Source organism: Suncus etruscus, chromosome 17 (assembly GCF_024139225.1).
Source record: "Suncus etruscus isolate mSunEtr1 chromosome 17, mSunEtr1.pri.cur, whole genome shotgun sequence".
NCBI lineage: Eukaryota > Metazoa > Chordata > Mammalia > Eulipotyphla > Soricidae > Suncus > Suncus etruscus.
In genome coordinates this window covers 23,147,599-23,171,863 of record NC_064864.1, presented here as the reverse complement: position 1 = coordinate 23,171,863, position 24,265 = coordinate 23,147,599, and the positions used below count along the sequence as shown (strand labels likewise).

The 24,265-nt window shown below is 45.8% G+C and overlaps 2 protein-coding genes across 2 annotated transcripts; both read right to left on the bottom strand.

Annotated features, from left to right (window-relative positions):
• Positions 1-1,531: 1,531 nt before the first annotated feature.
• Positions 1,532-20,241, bottom strand: LOC126033734 (glutathione S-transferase theta-4-like). Its single transcript, XM_049790744.1, has 5 exons — positions 20,130-20,241; positions 14,944-15,031; positions 9,247-9,397; positions 8,366-8,542; positions 1,532-1,729 (listed from the first exon to the last, which is right to left on the bottom strand). Exons 1-5 carry the CDS (start codon positions 20,239-20,241, stop codon positions 1,532-1,534), a joined length of 726 nt encoding a protein of 241 aa, XP_049646701.1.
• Positions 20,242-21,075: 834 nt separating this feature from the next.
• On the bottom strand, positions 21,076-22,906 carry LOC126033726 (glutathione S-transferase theta-1-like). The gene is made up of 5 exons (XM_049790736.1): positions 22,764-22,906; positions 22,595-22,682; positions 21,816-21,966; positions 21,436-21,612; positions 21,076-21,338 (listed from the first exon to the last, which is right to left on the bottom strand). The coding sequence occupies exons 1-5, from the start codon at positions 22,873-22,875 to the stop codon at positions 21,138-21,140; spliced, it is 729 nt and encodes a 242-aa protein (XP_049646693.1). The 5' UTR covers positions 22,876-22,906; the 3' UTR covers positions 21,076-21,137.
• Between the last annotated feature and the right edge of the window lie 1,359 nt (positions 22,907-24,265).

Below are 24,265 nucleotides of genomic sequence, written 5' to 3'. Positions count from 1 at the left end.
AGGCAGCCGGGTTATTCCTGGCCACCTTTGCTTCTTCCCAGCTCTGGGAACTGCAGGTCACCCCACTTCCACCCCCTCTGTTCCCAGGTGACTTCTGAAGGGGTTATTGGAGGGGGGTCAGCTCTACCCTCAAGGGTCCCACTCTGAGCTTCTTGTTTGTGACACATTCGAACCCTAACCTGAAGCAGGGTGCCCCAGGATGGTGTTCACGTGCCAGGACTGTGGCAGGACTCAGAGGAGTCAGCTTGGATGCTGCTTGCTCTCTCAGCTCTTCCCCTTCCTGCTCAGGTAGCCACTCGTGGGCCTCTTCGTTTGCCGACTGTGCTGAGTCATATGTGACTCTGGGCCCCCGCCAGGCCCTCGCCCTCTTTCGGATTCAGTTTTCTCATCTGTAAAGTGATGGGAGTCGCTGAGATGATCTTTCAGGGCCTCCCCTTCTGTGCCGTTCCACACACCAACCGCTTTTGGCTGGCTCTGCCCTTATCTTCCTTCTTCCCCTTTCAAGGTGCTATTGCGGCGGGGACACTGCCTCCCCCCACCACCAGGGGGCAGAAGCACACTGTCTGCTCACCCCAGAGCGGCCTCCTGCTACCCATATGGGCCAGCAGTCATGGAGGGTGGACTTCAACCTTTGCTGTGGTGGTTTTCAGGTTTTCAGCAAGTAGCTGTGTTTCTTTAGATCAGTGTAGAGTTGAGCCTGCTGTCCAGGTGGAGGCTGGGCATGGTGCTCCTTTCGCTCTTTCTTTCCTCCGGTGACCTATGTGGTAGAGTCTAGAAGGCTGGTGACAGACACTCACCCCTCTTCTGTGAGGCCGGGATGGGGGAGCGGGGTGGCAGCCTGGGGCTGGGTGAATCCGGTCACACGCAGGCTCGGGTGTAAAGTTCATTTATTGATGCATTGGACAGAATAAAACCACAACTGTTATCAAAAAAAAAAAAAATAAAATGTTGGGGCTGGAGTGGTGGTGCAAGCTGTAAGGCATTTGCCTTGTATATGCTAACCTAGGATGGACCAAGGTTCGATCCCTTGGTGTCCCATATGGTTCCCCAAGCCAGGAGCAATTTCTGAGCGCATAGCCAGGAGTAACCCCTGAGAGTCACCTGGTGTGCCCCCCCCAAAAATTCTTTTTTTTGTTTTTTTTTTTTTGGGGGGGTCACACCCAGCTGTGCTCAGGGGTTACTCCTGGCTCTATGCTTAGAAATCGTTCCTGGCAGGCTTGTGGACCATATAGGATGCCGGGATTGAACCACTGTCTTTCTTCATGCAAGGCAAATACCCTACCTCCACGCTATCTCTTCGGCACCCCGAAAGAAATTATTTTGGAAAAAAAAAGAAATTCTTTTTAAGAGGACCCACAACCACCACCCACTAACACTCCAGCCCCTCTCCTGCATCAGGACTTAGACTCACACCAATCGCTTGGCAGCCAGAGGTTGTTCCATTTCTTTATTAGGGAAAGAATGAGAGTTTTTTCAGCATCTTCCCTAAGATGAGGGCTGAGCCAACCTGACCCTACAGCTTGGTTTGCTTTTACTGGTACTTCTCTAGGAGCTCACTGATTCTATCCCTGACTGTTGGATCCAACGTTGAACAATCCCATTCTCCCAACTTCATTAACCGATCATGGGCCTCCATGAAGAGGCCAGAGCCAATGAAGGCCTCTACCCGTGCTCGCCATTCAGCCAGCTTGGGGCTGTCACTGAAAAGGTCATAGTTGAGAACCATGGGCTGTAAAGAGACAAAGAGGAAGAAGTGATCATCCAGGAAACCTGGATGGCCTCTTACACCACAAGGTCTCTCTCCCCATGAGGTTCCTTAAGTGGTTGTTCTGACCCCCAAGACCCCAAGACTGCGAGGGAATCACAGACTATATCATAGATGTGGGATAGGTCTATAAAATGCAGAATACTCCCAGAGTTTTAACACTTATCGACTTCCAAATTTCTCTCTGAGATTCCCCATGGCCCAGGCAGTTACCACTTTTCTAACCTGGGACTTCCCTTCTTCCAGGGAAACCTTTTGTCTCTAGGTCAGAGTTGGGAGTACAAGTTCTCTGTCTTTTTTTTTCTGTACTAAACTATTTTAATGTTTAGAATTATTAACTTTTCTTCTTTATATATATATTTGGTTTTTGGGCCACACCCGGCGTTGCTCTGGGGTTATTCCTGGCCGTCTGCTCAGAAACAGCTCCTGGCAGGCACGGGGGACCATATGGGACACCGGGATTCGAACCAACCACCTTTGGTCCTGGATCGGCTGCTTGCAAGGCAAACGCCACTGTGCTATCTCTCTGGGCCCCTATATATATTTTTTTAATAACAAGTTCTCACTAGCCCCATGCCCACATTGAATCTCTCTTCATGACCAAATGCAATTACTGAAATAGAAGGTAGTCAAAAAGAGGTATACCCCAAGATGTTCAGAGGACTCAAAAGTGGATGAGATAGATAAAAATGTAAATCCTGGAGAGGGAGCATGAACATTTTCCACATTGCATTGTACAGGAAAACCAGGCTATTCCCCTGGTACAAATACCTGCTACACACTGACCTGATCTCAAAGTGATCATTTTGGGGGGGGGGCACACCTGGCAGATCTTAGGGCTAGTTCTGACTGTGCTCCAGAGTAACCTGTGGTGGTCCTTGGAAAACTATATATGGTGCCAGGGATTCAAACTGGGGTCTGAGAGAGAAGTATCTTTTTTTTTTTTTTTTTTGGTTTTTGGGTCACACCCAGCGGTGCTCAGGGGTTACTCCTGGCTGTCTGCTCAGAAATAGCTCCTGGCAGGCACAGGGGACCATGTGGGACACTGGGATTTGAACCAATCACCTTTGGTTCTGGATTGGCTGCTTGCAAGGCAAACGCCACTGTGCTATCTCTCCAGGCCTGAGAGAAGTATCTTGACCCCAGTACTAACTCTATGCCTCATGGCCTCTTCTTATACTGGCCAGAAATTATGTCTTTCTCAAGACACTGGTCAGGGTATAAATTGATCATCCTGGGCCAAAGAGTTATGTCAAAGGGTTGAGCACATATGTTACATGCAGGATAACCACGTTTGCTTCCCAGCAATATATTATTCCCCTAAAATTATCAGAAGAAATTGTCAAGCACAGAGAGTATGCCTGAAGTACCACTAGGTATAGTCCAAAAGCAAGCAAAAGGGAAAAAAAGATTCTTTTGTTTTGTTTTGTTTTTTTGGGCTACACCCGGTGATGCTCAGGGTTTACTCCTGGTTATGCACTCAGAAATTATTCCTGGCTCGAGAGACCATATGGAATGCCAGGGATCGAACCGAGGTTTGTCCTGGGTCAGCCGCATGCAAGGCAAACGTCCTACTGCTGCACTAGCCCTCTGTCCCCGAAAAACAGATTTTTAACATAAATAAATGGGTTCTCCTACACATTAGCTAGCTCAGAGTTGACCACTCTTGGGGCTGGAGCAATAGCACAGTGGGTAGGGCATTTGCTTTGCACTCAGCCGCCCAGGTCTGACCTGGGTCTGACCCAGGTTTGATCCCTGGCATCCTACATGGTCTCCTAATGTCATCCTACATGTCAGGAGCAAGCTCTGAGCACAGAGTTGAGTAACCTCTGAGCACCACTGGCGTGTCTCCCCCACCCTCCCTCTATGTAAAAACCTCAAATGGCTCAGGTATGCTCAAGCACACAGTGGTGACCTCTTAGCTCCAAAGCCAGGAAAACTATTCTGTATAGCCCTCTGTCTAGAGTTTTGGGTAAGAGGAATGAAAGCTAGAAGGGTCTTTTGTAAGCCTCCAGATACTTCTAGGGAATTAGTGTGAGGAAGCAGAATGTGGAGCCCTGATCATTAATAAAGAAATAGGGTTTAAATCAATCTTCAATAAAGGAGCAAAAAATATAAAGTGGAGCAAGAAAAATCTCTACAACAAGTGGTATTGGGAAAACTAGTTAGCCACATGCCAAAAAAAAAAAGAAAGAAAGAAAGAAAGAAAGAAAGAAAGAAAGAAAGAAAGAAAGAACAAAGAAAGAAAGAAAGAAAGAAAGAAAGAAAGAAAAAAAGGCAAAAGAAAAAGAAAAGAAAAGTAACTCACCTCTCTTTCTAACACCAGGCATAAAAGTCAAATCAAACTGAATTTAATTGTGGGAATGTTGTACTGGTGAAGGGGGTGTTCTTTATATAACTGATACCCAATTACAATTATGTCTGTAATCAAGATGATTAAATAAAAATATTATTTAAAAAAGTGAATTTAAAACCTTGCTATCAGACCCAAATCTAAAAAGTATGTAGAGGAAAACATAGGCAGAACTCTATATGACATTGAAGCTAAGGGCATCTTCAAGGACAAAACAAGTGGAAGCAAAGATAAACAGATGAGGGCCGGGCGGTGGCGCTCGAGGTAAGGTGCCTGCCTTACCTGCGCTAGCCTAGGAGACGGACCGCGGTTCGATCCCCCGGCGTCCCATATGGTCCCCCAAGCCAGGAGCGACTTCTGAGCGCATAGCCAGGAGTAACCCCTGAGCGTCACCGGGTGTGGCCCAAAAACCAAAAAAAAAAAAAAAAAAAAAAGATAAACAGATGGAATTATATTAAAGTAAGAAGTGTCTACACCTCAAAGAAAACAATGACCAGAATACCAAGATCGCCCATTGAATGAAAGAGATTATTTACTCAACATCCACCTGACGAAGAGTTATATATGACAAGATATACAAAGTACTGAGTGAGAGAACTTAAGGAAAAAAATACAATCCCGGGGCTGGTGTGGTGGAGCAAGCAATCCCCCAGCATCACATTTCATTCCCCAAGCCAGGAGCGATTTCTGAGCACATAGCCAGGAGTGATTTCTGAGCACATAGCCAGGAGTAACACCTGAGTGTCACCAGATGTGGCCCAAAAAACAAAACAAAAAAACAAAAACAATCTCATCTAAAAATGGAAGAGATAAACAAAAACTTCCTCAAAGAAGAAATATAAATGACCAAAATGCACATGAATAAATGCTCCACATCATTAATTATCAGGGAAATTTAAATCAAAACAATAATATCATCTCACACCACAGAGACTGGCACACATTAAAAAAAAATAGAATCATTGTTGGTACAGTTGTGGAGAAGAAAAGACTCTCATTGACTGTTACTGGGAGTATTGACTGGTCCAGCCTTCTTGTAAAAACAATATGAACATTCCTCAAAAAAAAAAAAAAAGTCTAGGGACTGGAGAAATAGCATGGAAGTAAGGTGTTTGCCTTTTATGCAGAAGGACGGTGGTTTGAATCCTGGCATCCTATATGGTCCCCTGTGCCTGCCAGGGGCGATTTCTGAACAGAGAGCCAGGAGTAACCCCTGAGCGCTGCTGGGTGTGACCCCCCCACACACACAAAAAAAAGTCTAGAAACTAAGCATCCATTCAACTCAGCATTACAGCTCCCAAGAATATAGACTAGAGGTATCAAAAAACACAATGCACAATGCACTCCTATGTTCATGGCAGCACTATTTACAGTAGCCAACTGTCCAACCCAGGTGCCTGAGAACAAATGACTGGATAAAGAAACTATGGTACAGCTACACAATGAAATACTATTCAGCTGTTAGAAACATGAAGTCATGAGACTGGTTTATACATACATACATACACACACACATATATATATATATTTATGGAGAGTATCATGCTGAGTGAAATGAGTCAGAGTGAGAGGGGTAGATATAGAATGATCACACTCATTTTTCAGGATATAAAATAAACACAGTATGGGGCTAGTACCTAAAGATAATAGAAATGAGAGCCAAGAGGATTGGCTCATAATAAGAAGCTTGCCACAAAGATGGAGGAGTGTAGTTAGGACAGAGGAGGTATCACTATAGCAAAATAGTTTGACATGATCACTCTGACAGGTGCTAAAAAAATAAAGTGATACATATCATAACCTTCAGTAACAATCTTGAAAACTACAGTGACTAAAGGAAGAAAGGGAGAAAAGAGAAAGAGGGTGGAAAGACAGAATAGTGTCATACAGAGTGTCACAGTCCACAGGGGCAAGCTGGGGTAGGAGAAAAACTGGGAACATTGGTGCCTGGAAATGTATACTGGTGAAGGAATGGGTGTTGGAACATTGTTTGACTGAAACTCAACCATAAACAACTGTATAACCATGTATCTCATAATAAATCAATACCATATAAAATTTTAAAGAAGTGGTGTTCTCCTTAGGAAAAAGAAGATAGAAAGCATCATTTTCCCTGATTTTAAATTGTACTACAAAGCAATAATAATTTTTTTTTTTTTTTTTTTTTTTTTGGTTTTTGGGTCACACCTGGCAGTGCTCAGGGGTTATTCCTGGCTCCAGGCTCAGAAATTGCTCCTGGCAGGCACAGGGGACCATATGGGGCGCCGGGATTCGAACCGATGACCTCCTGCATGAAAGGCAAACGCCTTACCTCCATGCTATCTCTCCGGCCCCTAAAGCAATAATAATTTAATCAGCATGGTACTGGAATAAAGACAGACCATCAGACCAATGGAACACACGACATTGAAGCTAATGGCATCTTCAAGGAGGAAACACCACTGTCCAAATAAGTGGAAGCAGAGATAAACAAATGGGACTACATTAAACTGAGAAGTTTCTGCATCTCAAAGGAAACAATGACTAGGATACAAAGGCCACCTACAGAATGGGAGAAACTATTCACCCATGGGCATTGACCCATCAGATGAGGGATTGATATCAAAATATACAAGGCAGTGACAGAACTTAACAAGAAAAAACTTCTAATTCCATCAAAAAATGTGGAGAAGAAATAGATAATTCCTCAAAGAAGAAATACAGATTGGGGCCGGAGAGATAGCATGGAGGGTAAGGCATTTGCCTTTCATGCAGAAGGTCATTGGTTCGAATCCCGGCGTCCCATATGGTCCCCCAAGTCAGCCAGGAGCGATTTCTGAGCATGAAGCCAGGAGTAACCCCTGAGTGCTGCCGGGTGTGACCCAAAAACAAAAACAAAAACAAAAAAAAAAAAAAAAAAAAAAAAAAAAAAAAAAAAAAAAAAAAGAAATACAGATGGCTAAAGGGCACATGAAAAAATGTTCTACATCATTAATCATCAGGGAGATGCAAATCAAAACAGTGAACAATCAGTGCTGGCGGGGATGTGAGGAGAAAGGAACTCTCATTCTCTGCTGGTGGGAATACAATCTAGTCCAGCCTTTCTGGTAAACTTCAAAAAAACTGGAATTTGAGCTCCCATATGGAAACAATCCAGATGCCCAACAACTATTGAGTGGCTAACGAAACTGTGGTACATATATACAATGGAATACTATGCAGCTGTCAGGAAAATGAAGTCATTAAATTTTCCTATACAAGGACGGACATGGAAACTATTATGCTGAGTGAAATGAGTCAGAGGGAGAGAGATAGACACAGATTAGACTCACTCATCTGTGGGATTTAAAAAATAAAAGACAGTATGGTAATAATACCCAGAGACAATTGAGATGAAGTTTGGAAGGACCAGCCCACAAAATGAAGCTTACCACAAAGACTGGCAAGTGCATTTAGAGAAATAACTACACCAACAACTATCATGACAATGGCAGTGAGTGAGAGAAATAGAATGCCTGTCTTGAAGACAGGTAAGGGGTGGGGAAGGAGGGGGATGGGGAACATTAGTGGTGGGAAGGTTGCACTGGTGAACCTGGGGTGTTCTTTTTTTCCTATAATATCTTTATTTAAATACCTTGATTACAAATATGATTGTAGTTGGGTTTCAGTCAGGGTGTTCTTTTTTATGACTGAAACCCAACTACAAACATATTTGTAACCATGGTGCCTAAATAGAGATATTTAGAAAGGGGGGATTTTATGTTCCTTTCCCCCAAAAAAGTGGGGTTCTCCTTACTATTCCAGTTCACCCTCAGCCCTTACCACTGATGAGATGATCAAGATGATGATCAAGAACCTTCCTGGCTCAAAGCCTAACATTTTCTGTCATCCCACAGGGAATCCTGACACCTACATTCAGCTTTCACTGTACCTATTTCTCCTCTGCCACCACCTCAAACTATGACCCCATCACAAAGGAGGCCACCTCTGCCTCTGCCCATCTGCCACCTCCACCCCCTACACTCTCATCCTCCCACCACACCCCACTTATCCTGGTGCCCATCTCAACAACCCCCACCCTTGTACATTCCACACCCTACATTCTACACATAGATCTCCCACAATCCACATCTCCACACCTCACACCACAACTTGCCACCCTCCACACCTACAACCACTCCCCACATTTAACACTCCCTGACACCCCATACTCCTGCAAATTCCACACACACCTGCACCCCTCTGCCTTGCCATGCACACATCCACACCTGCATCATTCCTTCTAGGGCCACCAGGTCAGCCAGTGATATATTCTCCCCGGTGACAAATGTTTTGTTGTTCAGAAACTTCTCCTCGAATTGACGCATACAGTTCTTTGCTTCTGATGTGATCTCATCTACCTTGGACTCGGAAGCTTCCTTGCCTGTGATCATCGGGATCAGCAGCTGACCAGGGTGGGGTGAAAGGAGACAGGATGAAGCTGTACCTCTGTCCTCTCTAACCTTCTAGGCCTCAGCATCCTGATCTGCTAGAGGACTCTTGAACTCTATAAAGATGTATATCAGCTATAAAGGTGTATATTATCAGCTCTGATTACAGAATTTTCCAGGAGTTTTCTTAAATATTTTGAGGGGTAGGCAGATAGCTCAATAGGCCAGAACACTTTTTTAACATTCAATAGTCCCAGGTTCAATCCCCAACACTATATCGCCCCCACAAACACTTTTAGGAGTGCTACCCCCATCCCACAGCACTGAACTGCAAATAACTTCCAAACACCACTGGGTATGGTCAAAAAAAAAAAAAAAAAAAAGATCCAAGAAGAAAAGGATCCTTCAATTGATTGGTAATGTCTGTCAAAGACATAAAGTAGAATCAGAAGTAAAAGGACAAGTGCTGGCTGGCTGTCCTCTGCAGACTTGGGCTGTTGGAAATTTTTCCATTCAGAAGGAAAGTTCTTTAGTTCTTTCCTTCCCTGAGCACTACTGGTCACTCCTGGACACAGCTCCTCTTGTCTTTTCAAAGCTTGCTCATTCCCAGCATGAGCATTGCTCACTCATTCCATACTCCCAGCAGTTGGGGTGAGGAGGACAAGAGAAGGAAACATGGAAATAAGGCTGAACTCTGAGCTCACCAGCTGCCCACTTACCTTGATCCAGAGCATCTCAGTCATGGGTGTCTGAATGCCTGTGTGCTGCCAGGACATGAATTCGTCCACACGGGCACGGGTGTGCAGATCTGGAGGGTACCAGTGAGAGGGTGCACTGTACTTGCGGCATAGGTAACAGAGGATCGCCACACTGCAGAAAGGGCAGGTCAGGGACTCGTTTTACCTTTCCCAAGGCCGCTGCAGAGACTCCTCCATGTAGATGGAGCCCGGAACTACATTCTGGGCACTGATATTCTTTGACATTCTTCTGGGAAGGATGAGCCCAAAGGGTTGTAGGAAAGGCCATCGGTCAACTAGGTGGTGAGAGTGGGGTGGAATGAGAATGCAGCTGTCGGGTAATGTGAAATGGCAGGAAGAACAGTTCAGGAAATATGTTCAGAAATACAGAGGTAAGAGGAAATAAGTTTAACTTGGAGAAAAAAGAGTGGGTGAGTTGGAATAACCTGTCATTCTATTCAGGATAATTCTTCTCTGCTGGAACTTATCACTCATTGGATGGAAGCACCTTTGGGTTGAAGCACCTTTGCTGTTGTTGTTTTTAAAAAATATCTTTATTTAAGCACCATGATTACAAACATGTTTGTACTTGCGTTTGAGTTATAAAAAAGAACACCCTCCTTCACCAATGCAACCTTCCCACCACCAATACCTCCATCTCCCTCCTCCCCCACACCCTGCCTGTCTTCGAGATAGGCATTTTATTTCTCTCACTCACTACCATTATCATGATAGTTGTTAGTGTAGTTGTTTCTCTAACTGCATTCACCAATTTTTGAGGTGAGCTTGAAGCACCTTTTGGATTAGTCTCTTACCCTACCATACATCCTAGGTTGTGGTCTTTTGCTTCCCAATAAAGACCCGAGGTCGCTGGGAGACACTGCTTGGTTTTTCGGTCTTCCACGATTGAGATATCTACTTGCTGGCCTTAGTGTTAGGAGTGGAAAGCTTGCAGTGGAATTTCCTAACCTACATTATCTCCTTAACCATATGTGCTTTATTTCCTGTGTTGGCATTTGCTTCCAGATCCGTGTCTCCCCAATCCCCTGAGATTGGAGCATGAGACTTCTGCTTCTGTTGAGTATGGCTGGCAGAAAGGTAAAGATTGGGTGAAGGGGAAACAGCAGAGTGAAGGCCCTCGCAGCAGGAGGCCATGGGCCTAATCCTCATACCTAATCTGTGAGCAAACAGGTTAGAAGTTCTACCTTAAAGCTTAAAAAAGTCACTCTGACTGCCAGAGAGATAGCACAGGGAGCGTTTGCCTTGTAAGCAGCCTACCCAGGACCTAAGGTGGTTGGTTCGAATCACGGTGTCCCATATGGTCCCCCATGCCTGCCAGGAGCTATTTCTGAGCAGATAGCCAGGAGTAACCCCTGAGCGCTGCCGGGTGTGGCTCAAAAACAAAAACAAAAAAACTGAAGGAAAAAAAAAATCTCTGATGCCAGATATGTTTTATGAGTGAATCAGAACCCACAGAAGTAACAAGAGGGAAGTCAAGATGGCAGCAGCCAAAATGCCCACGCATAGACTGTTCAGGTGTGGGGAGAGGAAAATGAGGAGATCTAAGGCCAAGATAGCCATGTGCTTGTCAAGGCTGCTGGGACTTCCAGGGCCCTGGAAGGAGGCCTGGGCCATATTCTTCCAAGCTCCTCAGAGGGAGCATACTTTTAGATGTCCAGATGCTAGAAATGTGTGAGTGCTAGGCAGTTAAAAGCACAGAATGAGCTGCTGCTTTGCCAAGACAAAACATTTTGTATCCTAAGTCCCCCCAGTTGTTTTTCTCATTCTTTGTTGGCCCTGGGCCTCTGAAGGATTCTGGCAAACAGCCAAGTCTGAATCTTAGCAAAACCCCAAGGCCAGCTGGGAACAGGAAGGAGACCTTGATCCAAAATTTTCCCTTTAAGGGGAAACCTGGGGGAGGTTCATCCCAAGAATTGGGTCTGTGTTCAGAACCCCACATCTAGCCCTAATCATACAGCTCTGTTTTGCACTTATCATCTCAAAAGGAAAGGCTGAGCTTTGTGTCCTTGAACAGCAGATGCAGAGAGAGAAAGGAACGTGACTGAAAAAAAAAAAAAAAAAGTGGACCATACCAACATGCCCAGCTAGATCCAGTGTTCCCTCTCACTGATTTGCTCCTAATAGTAATACTAGGAATCACACTCAGAGGTGGAAAGTTGATGTTGGGTTTGGTTTGCCTTGGGGGCCACCTCCAACTGTGCTCAGGGCTTACTCTTGACTTTGCATTCAGGGATCACTCTTGGCAGGCTTGGGGGATCATATGGAGTGTTGGGGATTGAACCCATGTGGCCACATGCAAGGCAAATGTACTAGCTCTCTGACCCAGAAATAAGGCATGCATATGAATTCACACTGGATATGTGCCAGAGGCAGTGAAGCTTTTCTGTATTCTCAGCAGGGAGTCTGAGGGGCAGGATTCTTACTGATTGCTGGGCTTTAAAGCAAGGCACCTGCAGGTGAAAACCAGAAGCTTCTCTGACCAGCTCTCATAACTGTTTGTGTTAGAACACACAGAACAGAAACCCTTGTCAGAGCCAGAATTAGCTTATCTCCGTTTCCTTTGCAGTTTCCCCTTGAGTAGTATAATGACCAAATTCCACCACATGATCTGTAACACAAGGACCAAATTACAGAAACAGCAAAACAATTACATAATACTGAGAATGCAGTCTGCGATCTTCACACTGTGGGAAACTTCACAAGATAAAGGGTCTATTTACTTCCAGCACAAAAATGTCAAGATAGATGTGGGGGCATGGAGGATGTTGCAGATGAAAAGACCTAAGGAAGGGAGGGATGGAGAAAGGGAAGAAAAAAGGTAAAGGGAAGGAAGGAGGGAGGGAGGGAAGAAGGGAAGAAGGAAGACAAAGGGAAGAAAGGAGGGAAGGAAAGAGGGAAGGAAAGAAAGGGAGGGAGGGAAAAGGAAGGAAAGAGGGAGGGAAAGGATGGAAGGAAGGGAGGGACGGAGAGTGGGAGGAGGAATGGGATGGAGGGAAGAAGGTAAAGGAAAGGAAGGAGGGAAAGGACAGAAAGAAGGAAGGACGGGAGGAAGAAGGGAATGAGGGAGAAGGAGGGAATGGGGGTGGAAGGAAGGTATAGGAAAGGAAGAAGGGAGGAAAAAGGGGGGAAAGGAAGGTAGGAATGAAGGAACAAATGAATGAAGATTTGAAATAGACCAAATGACTAAAGAACTTGCTTATTTGTCCCATCTAGAGTATATAAAATGGCAAAGAAAATACATTTGAGTTAATCAGGTACTTTTAAATACAAATTGGTGGTCTGAAGAAACCCAGGAATACATAATAATGTAGTGATGGCTTTTTGTTTGTTTAAAGTCTTATCTGGGGCTGAGAGATAGTCCAGTGTGGATAAGGCACTTTTTTTTTTTTGCTGACCCTGGTTTGATCCCTGGCACCACATATTAATCCCTGAACTCTACCAAGATCCCTATGATCCCTTAGCACAGAGTCAAAAGTAAAACCTGAGTACCTCTAGGAATGCCCCCTCCCAAAGTAGACTGTTCCAAACCCAATTGTACAAACTCTTCTGAGTTTGTACCTAGTGCTGCCCTGTAGGGCGAGGGGTAGATACCCAAGATGGCACATAACCCCAGATGTAGGATCTGTTGTGCATCTAAGTAAAGATCTGTCACAACAGTCCTCAAAGGAGATTTTGTCATTAACCCTTTTGTCTGTACTATACTTTCCGTGAATTCTTTCATTGCCTCTGAGCCTGCTCATCTGCCAAATATATAAGCGGCTGACCTGGGTTCAATCCCCAGCACCCCAGATAGCCCCTTGAGCATGGCTAGGCGTAATTCCTGAGTGCAGAGCCAGGAGTAAACCCTGAGCATTTCTGGGTGTGCCCCCAAAATAAAACAAAGAAAAAAAGAAACTGTTAGGCCCAAGGGATAGCACAGCATGTAGGGAATGTGCCTTGCACATGGCCAACCCAGGTTCCTTCCCCACCATTTCATATGGACCCCTGAGCCTGCCAGGAATAATTTCTGAGCTCAGAGCCAGGAGTAACCCCTGAGTGCCACCAGGTATGGCCCCTAAACAAAAACAAAACAAAACAAAAAGAGTATAAAAGGTATCTTGCCCAGGAAGGTAACTTTGGAGGGAAATGGGAATAGGAGAACTGGTTTCCAGAGAAACTAATACTCAGCACAGGCCAAGACCCACCATGCCTGGCTAGATAGATAGAAGAGAGGGCTAGATAGATAATTCAGTCACCACTGACTGATGAGTTAATCAGGCATGCTTAAGTAATGAAGCCTCCATGAAGGCTCAGGGCATTTTTTTTTTTTTTTTGGTGTTTGGGTCACACTGGCAGCACTCAGGGGTTACTCTTGGCTCTGTGCTCAGAAATTGCTCCTGGCAGGCTCGGGGGACCATATGAGATGCCAGGATTCGAACCACCATCCTTCTGCATACAAGGCAAATGTCCTACCATGCTATCTCTCCGGCCCCAACTCGGGGCATTTACTGTCAAAATAGAAGAAACTTTGTAGAGTTTTTTTGAATTGTTTCACCTGAAGATATGTATTATCTTCTATTTACTGCTTCACCTGAAGAGATTTACTTCACCTAATTAGGCTCCTTCAAAAGAGTAGAAGAAATTCTATAGCAGGGGTCTTCAAACTACGGCCCGCAGGCCACATATTGTATTTGTTTCCGTTTTGTTTCTTGACTTCAAAATAAGATATATGCAGTGTGCATAGGAATTTGTTCATAGTTGGGTTTTTTGTTTTGTTTTGTTTTGGTTTGGTTTTTGGGCCACACCCGGCGGTGCTCAGGGGTTACTCCTGGCTGTCTGCTCAGAAATAGCTCCTGGCAGGCACGGGGGACCATATGGGACACCGGGATTTGAACCAACCACCTTTGGTCCTGGATCGGCTGCTTGCAAGGCAAACACCTCTGTGCTATCTCTCCGGGCCCTTGTTCATAGTTTTTATTTTCACTGTAGTCTGGTCCTTCAATGGTCTGAGGGACAGTGAACTGGCCCGCTGTTTAAAAAGTTTGAGGACCACTGCTAGAGCTTCTAAGTTGCTTCACCTGAAGAAATTTGGGGAGAAGGATGCCCCTGAAGAGGCCATGATGCCCTGTGCTGTTTTATTTACCATGGCCTATACAAATCTTCCAAATAGGCTGTGCTATTTCCTTGATGATATCACAGTGATCTCAGAGCATTTCTCAATCAGGGTGCCCATGACCCCTCGCACACCCCTGGGACATCCTGTTGCAGCTACAGATGAAAAAGCATATAAACAGGGACAATAACATGTGACCAGGGGACCAATCAGCAGGACACACAGAAAGGAAACAGGATGGGAAGGAAGTCACAGTCAGAAAAAGAAAACTGCTCGAGCAAGTAGAATAAGTAGACTTCCCAATTCTCTGAGTTGTTCTAGCAAATTCATAGAACTGGAGAGGGGGGTCTGAGAGCCTTTGATTCTCAAAAACACAGATAATGGCCGGACTCTGCTGGCATCTGATGAAGTGAGTGGATCTGGATAAGGCAGCCATTGTCCTGGGACCTTATCCCATGGATGGGGAATGTCAGGATTGTGGTGGATTCTGGAACATATTGCAGCTGTCTGGGACTTTCTTGTTGGTGTGGGGAAGTCTCTGCACATGCTCCTTGGTGGCAGCTTACCTTTCAGATAAGATGAACTTTCCATCTTTGAGGCTGGGCAGCTTCTTCAGGGGGTTGATCTCGATGTACTCCTTGCTGTGGTGGTGACCTGAGAGAAGCAGGAAGTACTGAAGCAGCTAGGACTTCCAGAGACAGAGACACTTTTGTCTCCTTTTTTTTTGTTTTTGTTTTTGGGTCACACCCAGCGGCGCTAAGGGCTTTCTCCTGGCTCTGTGCTCAGAAATTGCTCCTGGCAAACACGGGGGACCATACGGGATGCTGGAATTCGAACCATCATCTGTCCTGGATAGGCTGCTTGTAAGGCAAATGCCCTACTGATGTGCTATCTCTCCAGCTCTTTTATTTTTTTTTCCCAAGGGAAATGGATGCCCAGAGGAGTACTGTGAATTTTCCCAAGTCTTCAGTGAACATAGACCAAATCAGGGCTCTACCCTCTTCCAGACACTGTGAGCAAAACCACCCTTTGACCCAGGGAAACTGGAAGATTCCAGACCCTCTCCAACTTGGAACAAAGCTATAGCCCATGAATTAGCAGGAGACCTGAAAGCCTGGTTCCACCTACTCTAGGGAAGAGGGGAAGCCAGCATTTAGAATCCAAAGGGGGAACCTTCTGTAAGCAAGAGGGTGGCATAAACGGGCACCATAAGTGAACAAGCATTTGGGTGAAGGAGAGCAATCTGGCAGTGCTCAAAGATTACTCCTGGCAGGCTCAGGGGACCATAAGGAATGCCTGGGTCAGCTTCAGACAAGGCAAGAGCCAATCCCACAGTACTATCATTCTAGCCATGGACAGGCACGTTAATCCTTTCTTGGCAAAATGCCTCCAGTCAGAATCATTCCCAAGGGGTTTGACTCAGACTGTTTTCAAAGCACCAATTGAGACTTGGGGCCCTGCCCCTGGATTTGCCTTACCAAGAGTGGTTAGCGTGAACTAAAGCAGCCCTTTCTATGGTGTTAGAGAAAGAAAACCTTGGGTTTTTGGAATGGCAGCACTTAGTGCTTTCCACTATCATTTACAGTTAATGATTACATGATAATCATTACAGTTAATGATCAGTTAATCTTTGTGGGGAATTCTGGGCATTCTATTTTTGGAGCCACATCTAGTGGCACTCAGGGATTACTATTGGCTCTACACTCAGGAATCACTTATGGAAGGCTTAAGGGACCATATGGGATGCCTGGGATTGCCACATGCAAGGCAAATACCCTACCCACTGTACTATTACTCTGGCCCCCACTCTGGGCATTCTTGAGATGATGCCACCTGATGAGCAGGTCAGGAGAGCATCATTGTGAGAGTGTTGCAGGGATCAATCCAGATGAGGTCACAGTGTTAGGAATTAACAGTAATAAGTAAATTTTAAACAGCTTCTGCAGCTTCTTCATTCCTCTTTTGGCTCTGATAACATTGCCTGGTAAGGACAAGGAGTCAAAATAAGATTTATGTCACCACCTGGATCTGGACCTGGAACCAGAAAACTCTAAAATCTCAGTGTAGGACCAGAGAAATAGTACAGTGGGTAAGGCATTTGCCTTATGCTGTTAACTAGGAATTGAATCCCAGCACTACATAGGGTGCTCTGAGCCCACCAGGAGAAATCCATGAGCACAGAGTTAGGAGTATGTCCTGAGCACCACTGAAATCAAGTTCAACCCAGGCCAGCTCCATAGCTTCTCTTTAATGAGATGTTAACTGAGTTGTGAAAGATTATGGGTGCACTGACCTATGTAGCAAAACAATGGCCTGCCACCACCACAGTCTAAACTTTAGGGGTCTCAAACTTGCGGCCCATGGGCCGCAAACGGCCCTCCGTACAACATTTTGTGGCCCTGCCCTAGAGGAATCTTTTTGTTTTGTTTTGTTTTAGTTGTTTGGGTCACACACCCCCAATGTTCAAGGCTTACTACTGACTTTGCACTCAAGGATCACCCCGACTTTGTCTCCTGCGGCCCGCAGGTAAATTGAGTTTGAGACCCCAGGAAGCTATTATCAGAAGACCCACTGCCCCCTTGACACGATGGCTGACTAGACCCCAAAAAAAGGTCACTTGGTATTTCTCAAGCTTAGTTACAAACATTTATTTGGCCTAAATATGAATCTCTCTTCTGCTGTACTAAGTATGTATATATTTGAGCATTTGCCTCCAGATATAAGAATTAAGACAGGCAAATATAGCCTTGATTCAATTTCTCTTTACCTAGAAAACTCAGCACCCTCAGATGAAAGCTTCTCTCAGATCTAAGGGACTCTAAATGACTTGCTAATTTTTAACTGGGGTATAACATCCAAACTTTGACCTGGAAGTAGCAATGGATTGTTAAGAAAGATTTTTACCAGGTAAAAATTTAAATCTTTTTCAAATAAGTGTGTCTTTTTAGTTGTCCCTTAACTGTTTTTTGTTTTGTTTTGTTTTTGTTTTTTTTTGTTTTTGTTTTTGGGCCACACCCAGCGGTGCTCAGGGGTTACTCTGGCTGTCTGCTCAGAAATAGCTCCTGGCAGGCACGGGGGACCATATGGGACACCGGGATTCGAACCAACCACCTTTGGTCCTGGATCGGCTGCTTGCAAGGCAAACGACGCTGTGCTATCTCTCCGGGCCCCCCTTAACTGTTTTTTTTTAGTCAGTCTTATGAAGTTAGTTTCAAATGCCCTAAACAAACAAACAAACAAACAAACAAAAAACCTGTTCCCTCAGGTAAAAAAGAACCTTGATAGGAAAAATTGACTTCTTGATACCTTTTAATCTATACCAGAATTAACGCCTAGGGCCTGTCCAGAGAGGAAAAACTTTGTGATGTTAAAATTTATCCTCTTCTTACAGGTGGGGGTGGGGTGGGGAGGAGGGAGAATTGGGACATTGGTGATGGGAATGTTGCACTGGTGAAGGGAGGTGTTTTTTACATGACTAAAACCCTACTACAATCATATTTGTAATCAAGGTGTTTAAATAAAGATATTAATTTTAAAAATTTACCCTCTTTTGGGGCCAGAGAGATAGCATGGAGGTAAGGCATTTGCCTTGCATGCAGAAGGACAGTGTGGTTCAAATCCCAGCATCCCATATGGTTCCCCAACCCTGCCAGGAGCGATTTCTGAGCAGAGAGCCAGGAGTAACCCCTGAGCGCTGCTGGGTGTGACCCCCCCCCAAATAAAAATCTTGTTTACCCTCTTTTGATCCCAGGGAAGCCTCTGGGCTCTTAATTGGAATATATCTATTCATAAGGTCTACAAACCACCTAGAGGCATGTGGATTGTTTTGAAGATCAAACAATGTATACTGATAAAGCTTATGTTAACAAGATAGATGGTTTACTTTGCACAGAAATAAATGTGAACTCCTTCACCCAGAATCACCTAGAATTACCATTTTCTTGATGGCCAGGGCACCAATCTAACCACACTTCAGATTTGTCTTCAGAATGATATCATCAGGGCTTTTTAGAGTGAGTGCCCTCACCCCATATCTTCCTTCTTTTGGGCAGCCTGCCAGCTGAGCACATGCCCCTAAAAGTCATAGTACCGGTAACAGTGCTTTGAATTTCTAGACAACTTCATTTGTTTGACGCTGTCATCCCTAAAAGAACACGCCAATTTAACAGAGTGGACAATTAACAACAAGAGTTTACTAAACCTTCTTCTATTGTATTAATGACTTTATTAGAGATATAATAATTTTCACAAATGTGCTTGCTATTCTACTTTTTTTTTCTTTTTTCTTCTCTTCCATTTTTTTTCCTTTTTTTTTTTTTGTCTTTTTTTAACCACACCCGGCTATGCTCAGGGGGTCTTCCTAGCTTTGCTCAGGACGCCTTCCTGGCACGCATGGGGGGCCATGTGGGATGCCGGTGACCGAACTCAGGTCGAGCGCGTGCAAGGCAAGCGCCCTACCCGCTGTTCTATTGCTCTGGCCCCTTCTCTTCCATTTTTTTCTTTTTCTTTTATTATTATTTTTTGGTCCTTCAAGCCTGCCAGGAGAAATATTTGAGCATGGAGCCAGGAGTAACCCCTGAGCACCACCAGGTGTGATCCAAAAACCAAAAACCAAAAAAACAAAAAACCAAAAAAAAACAAACTTTTGGGGCTGGAGAGATAGCATGGAGGTAAGGCATTTGCCTTGCATACAGAAGGACGGTTGTTCAAATCCCGGCATCCCATATGGTCCCCTGAGCCTGCCAGGAGCAATTTCTGAGCATAGAGTCAGGAGTATCCCCGGAGCGCTGCCAGGTGTGATCCAAAAACCAAAACAAGCAAATAAAAAACTTTTTACTGACTTGGTATTATTTCTCTGCTGCTACCTTGCTTCATCAGACCCATCCACCTAGGGGGTTAGAAACATGCTGTCTGGGGCAGTCTCACCATTCGTGGATATTTTTATTTTATATGTATTGTCTCCCAAGTTTTGCCTGGAGTAATCCCTAAGTAACCCCTGAGCACTACTATGTTTTTTTCAAAAAATTTCTTTGAAAAAAATAAATTCTGATGTTGTCCAAAATTCTGATACAGGCCTAACAACATGTTGCTGCCACCCCCAATGATTTGGTTTCTTCCACTCCAGTGTCCTTTTTAGCATGGGAGAAAAAAAAAAGTGCTCTCATGTGACCCACTGCTGCCCAGTCCATCAGCAGCGGGGATTTACTGCTAACAGAATGGCCACACATTTCTTCCACCTTTGCAGACTCAACAGATATTAAAGCAAACAAGAAAGCCCGGATGCTGTGTGGAGCCTGGGGACCTTTCCCCAGCTTTCACTTTACCTTCTACAAGTGGTTTATTCAAGCAGTGGTCCTCAAACTATGGCCCGCGGGCCACATATTGTATTTGTATCTGTTTTGTTTCTTCATTGCAAAATAAGATATATGCAGTGTGCATAAGAATTCGTTCATAAGTTTTGTTTTTACAATAGTCAGACCCTCCAATGGTCTGAGGGACAGTGAACTGGCCCCCTGTTGATAAAGTTTGAGGACCTCTGAAGGGAGTGAGGTCAGAATTAGCAGGTACAGGGGAAGGTAGGCTGGACAGGAGCACAACCTAGAATTCTCCTGGGAACATTTCCTGGTGGTCCTTGGGGAAGGACCTCCCCCATGGTATGTCCACTTCTCAGAAATGCCCTGACCTGGTGTCCTGCCTATACCTGGCACCAGACCTTTTTATACAGCCTGGGGTGGGGTGGGGTGGGGCTGACCTTTGAGCAAATCCACAAATTGGAACTCGAAAGAGATGTTGTTGATCCTCGCAAAGATGTAGACAGCACGGCAGGGTGCGGAGAGCAGGTCCAGGTAGAGCTGCAGGACCATGCTGAGATAGAATTCAGGTCACCCAGCTTGGCGAGATGGCCATGTACCCCTAAGCCTCTCCACACCCTCAGTAGCAGTAAGGGATGCCACATTCCAGGCACCACATTCTGGGTATTGTTATGAGTCCAAGAAAACCAGAATTCCCTGCAGCAAAGATTCTGAGGAGGCGTGGGGGTAGGCTGGAGAGACCCCAGCTCAGGACTGGATGTTGAGTGAGTCTCCGGACCCGCACACGCGGCAGGAAAGGACTGAACGGTAAATTCCTGCATCTGGCTTTTAGTTCAGAAAGTGTCCAGAGGAACTTTACAGTGTCTGTTGTGAGTAAGGATGGAGGAAAAGTTTCCAGAAATAGAGAAAGAGAGCATCCGCTAGTCCACTTAGCCTGAACCATGCTTAGGGAAGGATTAGGAGAAAAATAAACAGGCTCTGGAAGCTGCAAATCCTTAAGAAAAGGATACAAGGGAGAGGCCTAAGCAATAGTACAAGGTAGCTCATCTGACTTAAATCTCTGGAAGATATCCCATATGATTCCCCAAACCCACCAGAAGTATCCCTGAATGCAGAGCTAGGAATAAGCTCTGAGCACAGAGGGTGTGGCTGTACCTACACACCACCACTACCAAGTATGGGGTACTTGTTAGTCAAGTGTCATGCAAAAAACAAAGCAAAAAACAAACAAACAAACAAAAACCAGAAAATTTTGGCTTGGCTAGAAACTGTCTGCATACACATGGTCATTCCAGGGAGCAAAGCCTGAATGTCACATTCTTAGCTATGCGATCTCACCATTTCCTACTCCTTGACTAACCTACAGCAGAGAAAGACAGACACCAGCAGAGCTCACCAACATATTTATAATAGTAAAGAACATTATTCAGGGGAACTGGGCACCCCCATTAGGAGATCCGCTCCTGAATCCGCTGCGCCAGCTTCTGGGCCACCTGGGGATTCTGCTTCACCATATTGGGGTCTCGAGGTGAAAGTAACAGCTTGTTGGCCTCCTGGATTAGCTCAGAACCCAGGGCAGCCTCCACACGGGTCCGCCAGGCTGCCAGGCGGGGCCAGTCTTGGAAAACATCACAGCCAACAGCAGTGGGCTAGAGATACAGGGAGAGAGTGAGGGACTCAGCCTGGAGGCCAGAGTACCCTTCAATAACCACCCCCGACCTAGGGACATAGGAGAAAGCACCTCACCTGCATCAGCTCTGTGAGCGTGATCAGATCTGCCAGAGAGATCTGCTCAGAGGTCAAAAAAGGCCTAACTGCCAGGACCTCCTGGTCCAGGTGCTGCAGGGACACCTTCAACTTCTGCTTCAGCCGCTCCAGCTTCACAGCATCCACAGGCTGCCCTGAGAAGTAGGGCAGGAGGGCCTAGGCCCAACAAGAGGGACAGCTTATCACCAGGGAGCTTCTTGAGTTTCTGCATCTATATCTATTCAGGCTTGTGGATAGTACTGGGTGGATTAGTAATGTTCTTTCAGGGTTCAGAGGGGTCAGGGCTATGGACCAGGGGGAATGTGGAGGTTGAGTATAGCTGCTGTCCAGGCTTACAGGTCAGACCCAGAGAGGCTCACCTTACACAGGTAGATGTTAATAGTCAGTTGCTGGATAGCGGTGTGCTGCCACGCCAGATATTCGTCTACCCGAGCACGAGCCTGCAGATCAGTTGGGTACCAGTGCGGTGCTGTCTGGTACTTGCGGCTCAGGTACAAAAGAATGGCCACGCTGTGGGCAGGAGGGGTGGCTAGCTCCATCTTACCCTCCTTTGGCCATCTATCTGATCACTTTCTCCCCTAGAAGTTTTCACTCTCTCTCTCACTAGCCCTTCCAACGGCACCTCCCCTGTCTTTTCTCCTTTTCTTGCTCTGCTTCTACTTGGCCCCCAGGAGTCCCCACTTCCAGCAGCTATACCCCTAGCCCTTTTCCTCCTCAAGCCCAGCTTCCTGGTATCTGGAGTCCTATTTAGCAAGTGCTGACTAGAGAATCTCTAAGTTCTTTCCTGGTTGGCAGTTGCAGGACCCAAGAGTTTTGGTTCATTTTTGCATGCTTAGGTGGGCTCCAGGAGGTGGAAATGATCCCACACCAAGTTTAGAGAAAAAGAGCCTAGGCAGTTCTGGGAGTGGGAGGCCCAACTCGAGTCCAGTCTAAACTCAGGTTTTTCTGGGACTGTGACTCTGAAGGGACACATTCAGGGCACCTGGAGAAGAGCCAACCTCATACCACAGCCCATTCCAGGACTTTTGTACCCTCCCAGTGCAGATGCTTCTGCACAGATGGGAAGATGTCCAAATTGGGGTTTACCATCTTCCTACCTGCCACCATGCTTCCCCTTACTAAGTTTGGGTGTCCATACCTTTCAGCCAGCACAAAGTCCCCATCTCTGAGGGCAGGTACCCTCTTCATGGGGTTCACCTTCAGGAATTCAGGCTTCAGATGCTCCCCTGGAGGTGGACAGCAGAAGACACTCAGGTAGGGTGTCTTCCTGGGTACTCCCTCCCGATTCAATCCAGTGCCCTGCTCACCCTGGGCCAGATTCACAGCCTGCAGCTCAAAGGGGATACCATTCTTCTTGGCGAAAATGTAGATGGCACGGCACGGGGGAGAGTACAGGTCCAGAAACAGCTCCAGCACCATGGTGGCTCCTCACTGGTGTCCACACAGAGGCTGCAAGGGTCCTGCTCTGATCTCTTCCCTGAATCCTCCTTCCTCCCAACTGGCCAGGCCTCCTGCCAGACTGAAACCTCTCCTGGCTCTGTCACATGGACTTTGGTTGGCAGAGTCCTCACATAGGCCCTCCCCCTCTGCGGAATTTCACAAGACTCTGGGCCTTCCTTTTCCTTCTCCTTCTCCTTGGGCCTCCCTCTGGCTTTCACAACCCCTGTGGGAGGTAAGCTGGCAGGCACACCAGTGACAAGGCTGAGTCTTCCCTGCCATGGTGCCTGTGACACTCATGCTCTTACACATCTGTGTTCTCACATTCTTACACAACCTCTTACACAGACACATTTGTCTACTTACACACACCCTATTACACACATACATACATACACACACACACACCTCCCAGCCCATTGTACTATAGTTTCAGCCCTGCCCAGAAAACTCTTCTTAAGGATCATATACTAGAATCCAGGACATAGAAAGATAAGGGGAGGAAGGGATAAACCAGGGCAGGAAAGAAAGACTGAAATAGGCACCAGATGGCAGAGGCTGTGAGCACCAGGCCACCCTCCTACCTGCCTCAGCAGACAATGGTGGGGCCTGGGAGAGCACTCAGGGAGCTACTACATTGTAGTATATGAAAAAGTTTCCATAAGATTATTCTTGGAATTGTTGTATATAAAATTATTTCCTTAGGATTGTTCTATGACTATTGCCCCACTTAGCCCTTCCAGGTGGGGCGCTGTGGAGTTGGCAATAAATAGCTTGATGGAGAGGGGAGAGGGGTCCTTTTGCGAAAGCTGCAGGCTGCAGGGGGATTCTCTCGCTCTCTTTGCTCAATCTTTTACACCCTATCCTTCTTGTCTGTGTGGATTATTATTTGCTGTGGATAAATATTACCAAGGTCTCCCCCCGAAAGGGGACAAGGGGATGGGAAGTAATTTCTCATTCTGGGGACTGTTCTTGGATTCACAAATACCCAACAAAGGATTTAACAGCGAAGATAACTTACACTATATGAACTCTTCAGGAGGGAGGTAAAGGTCCCATTCCCAGAATCACAGGTCCCCCTCTTATGTCTAGAAACAACACCCCCACAGCTGATGCCACCCTGGCCCCAAACCAAACCACAGCAATTAGGTGGGAGACAGAAAGCAGAGACAATCAGCTGAGCCTACTGTATACCACCCCTTTGGACAGGACCTCTGCTACAACCCCATCAGGGTACCAGGAGAGGCTGTTGATGTCTACCCAGGATTCACTTGGTCACATTTGCCAGGACTGACCCTGTTGAACAGGTCTGAAATAGGGATCCTGTAAGGATTAATACAAGAGACAAAATATAAGAAAAAGCTATGAGGTT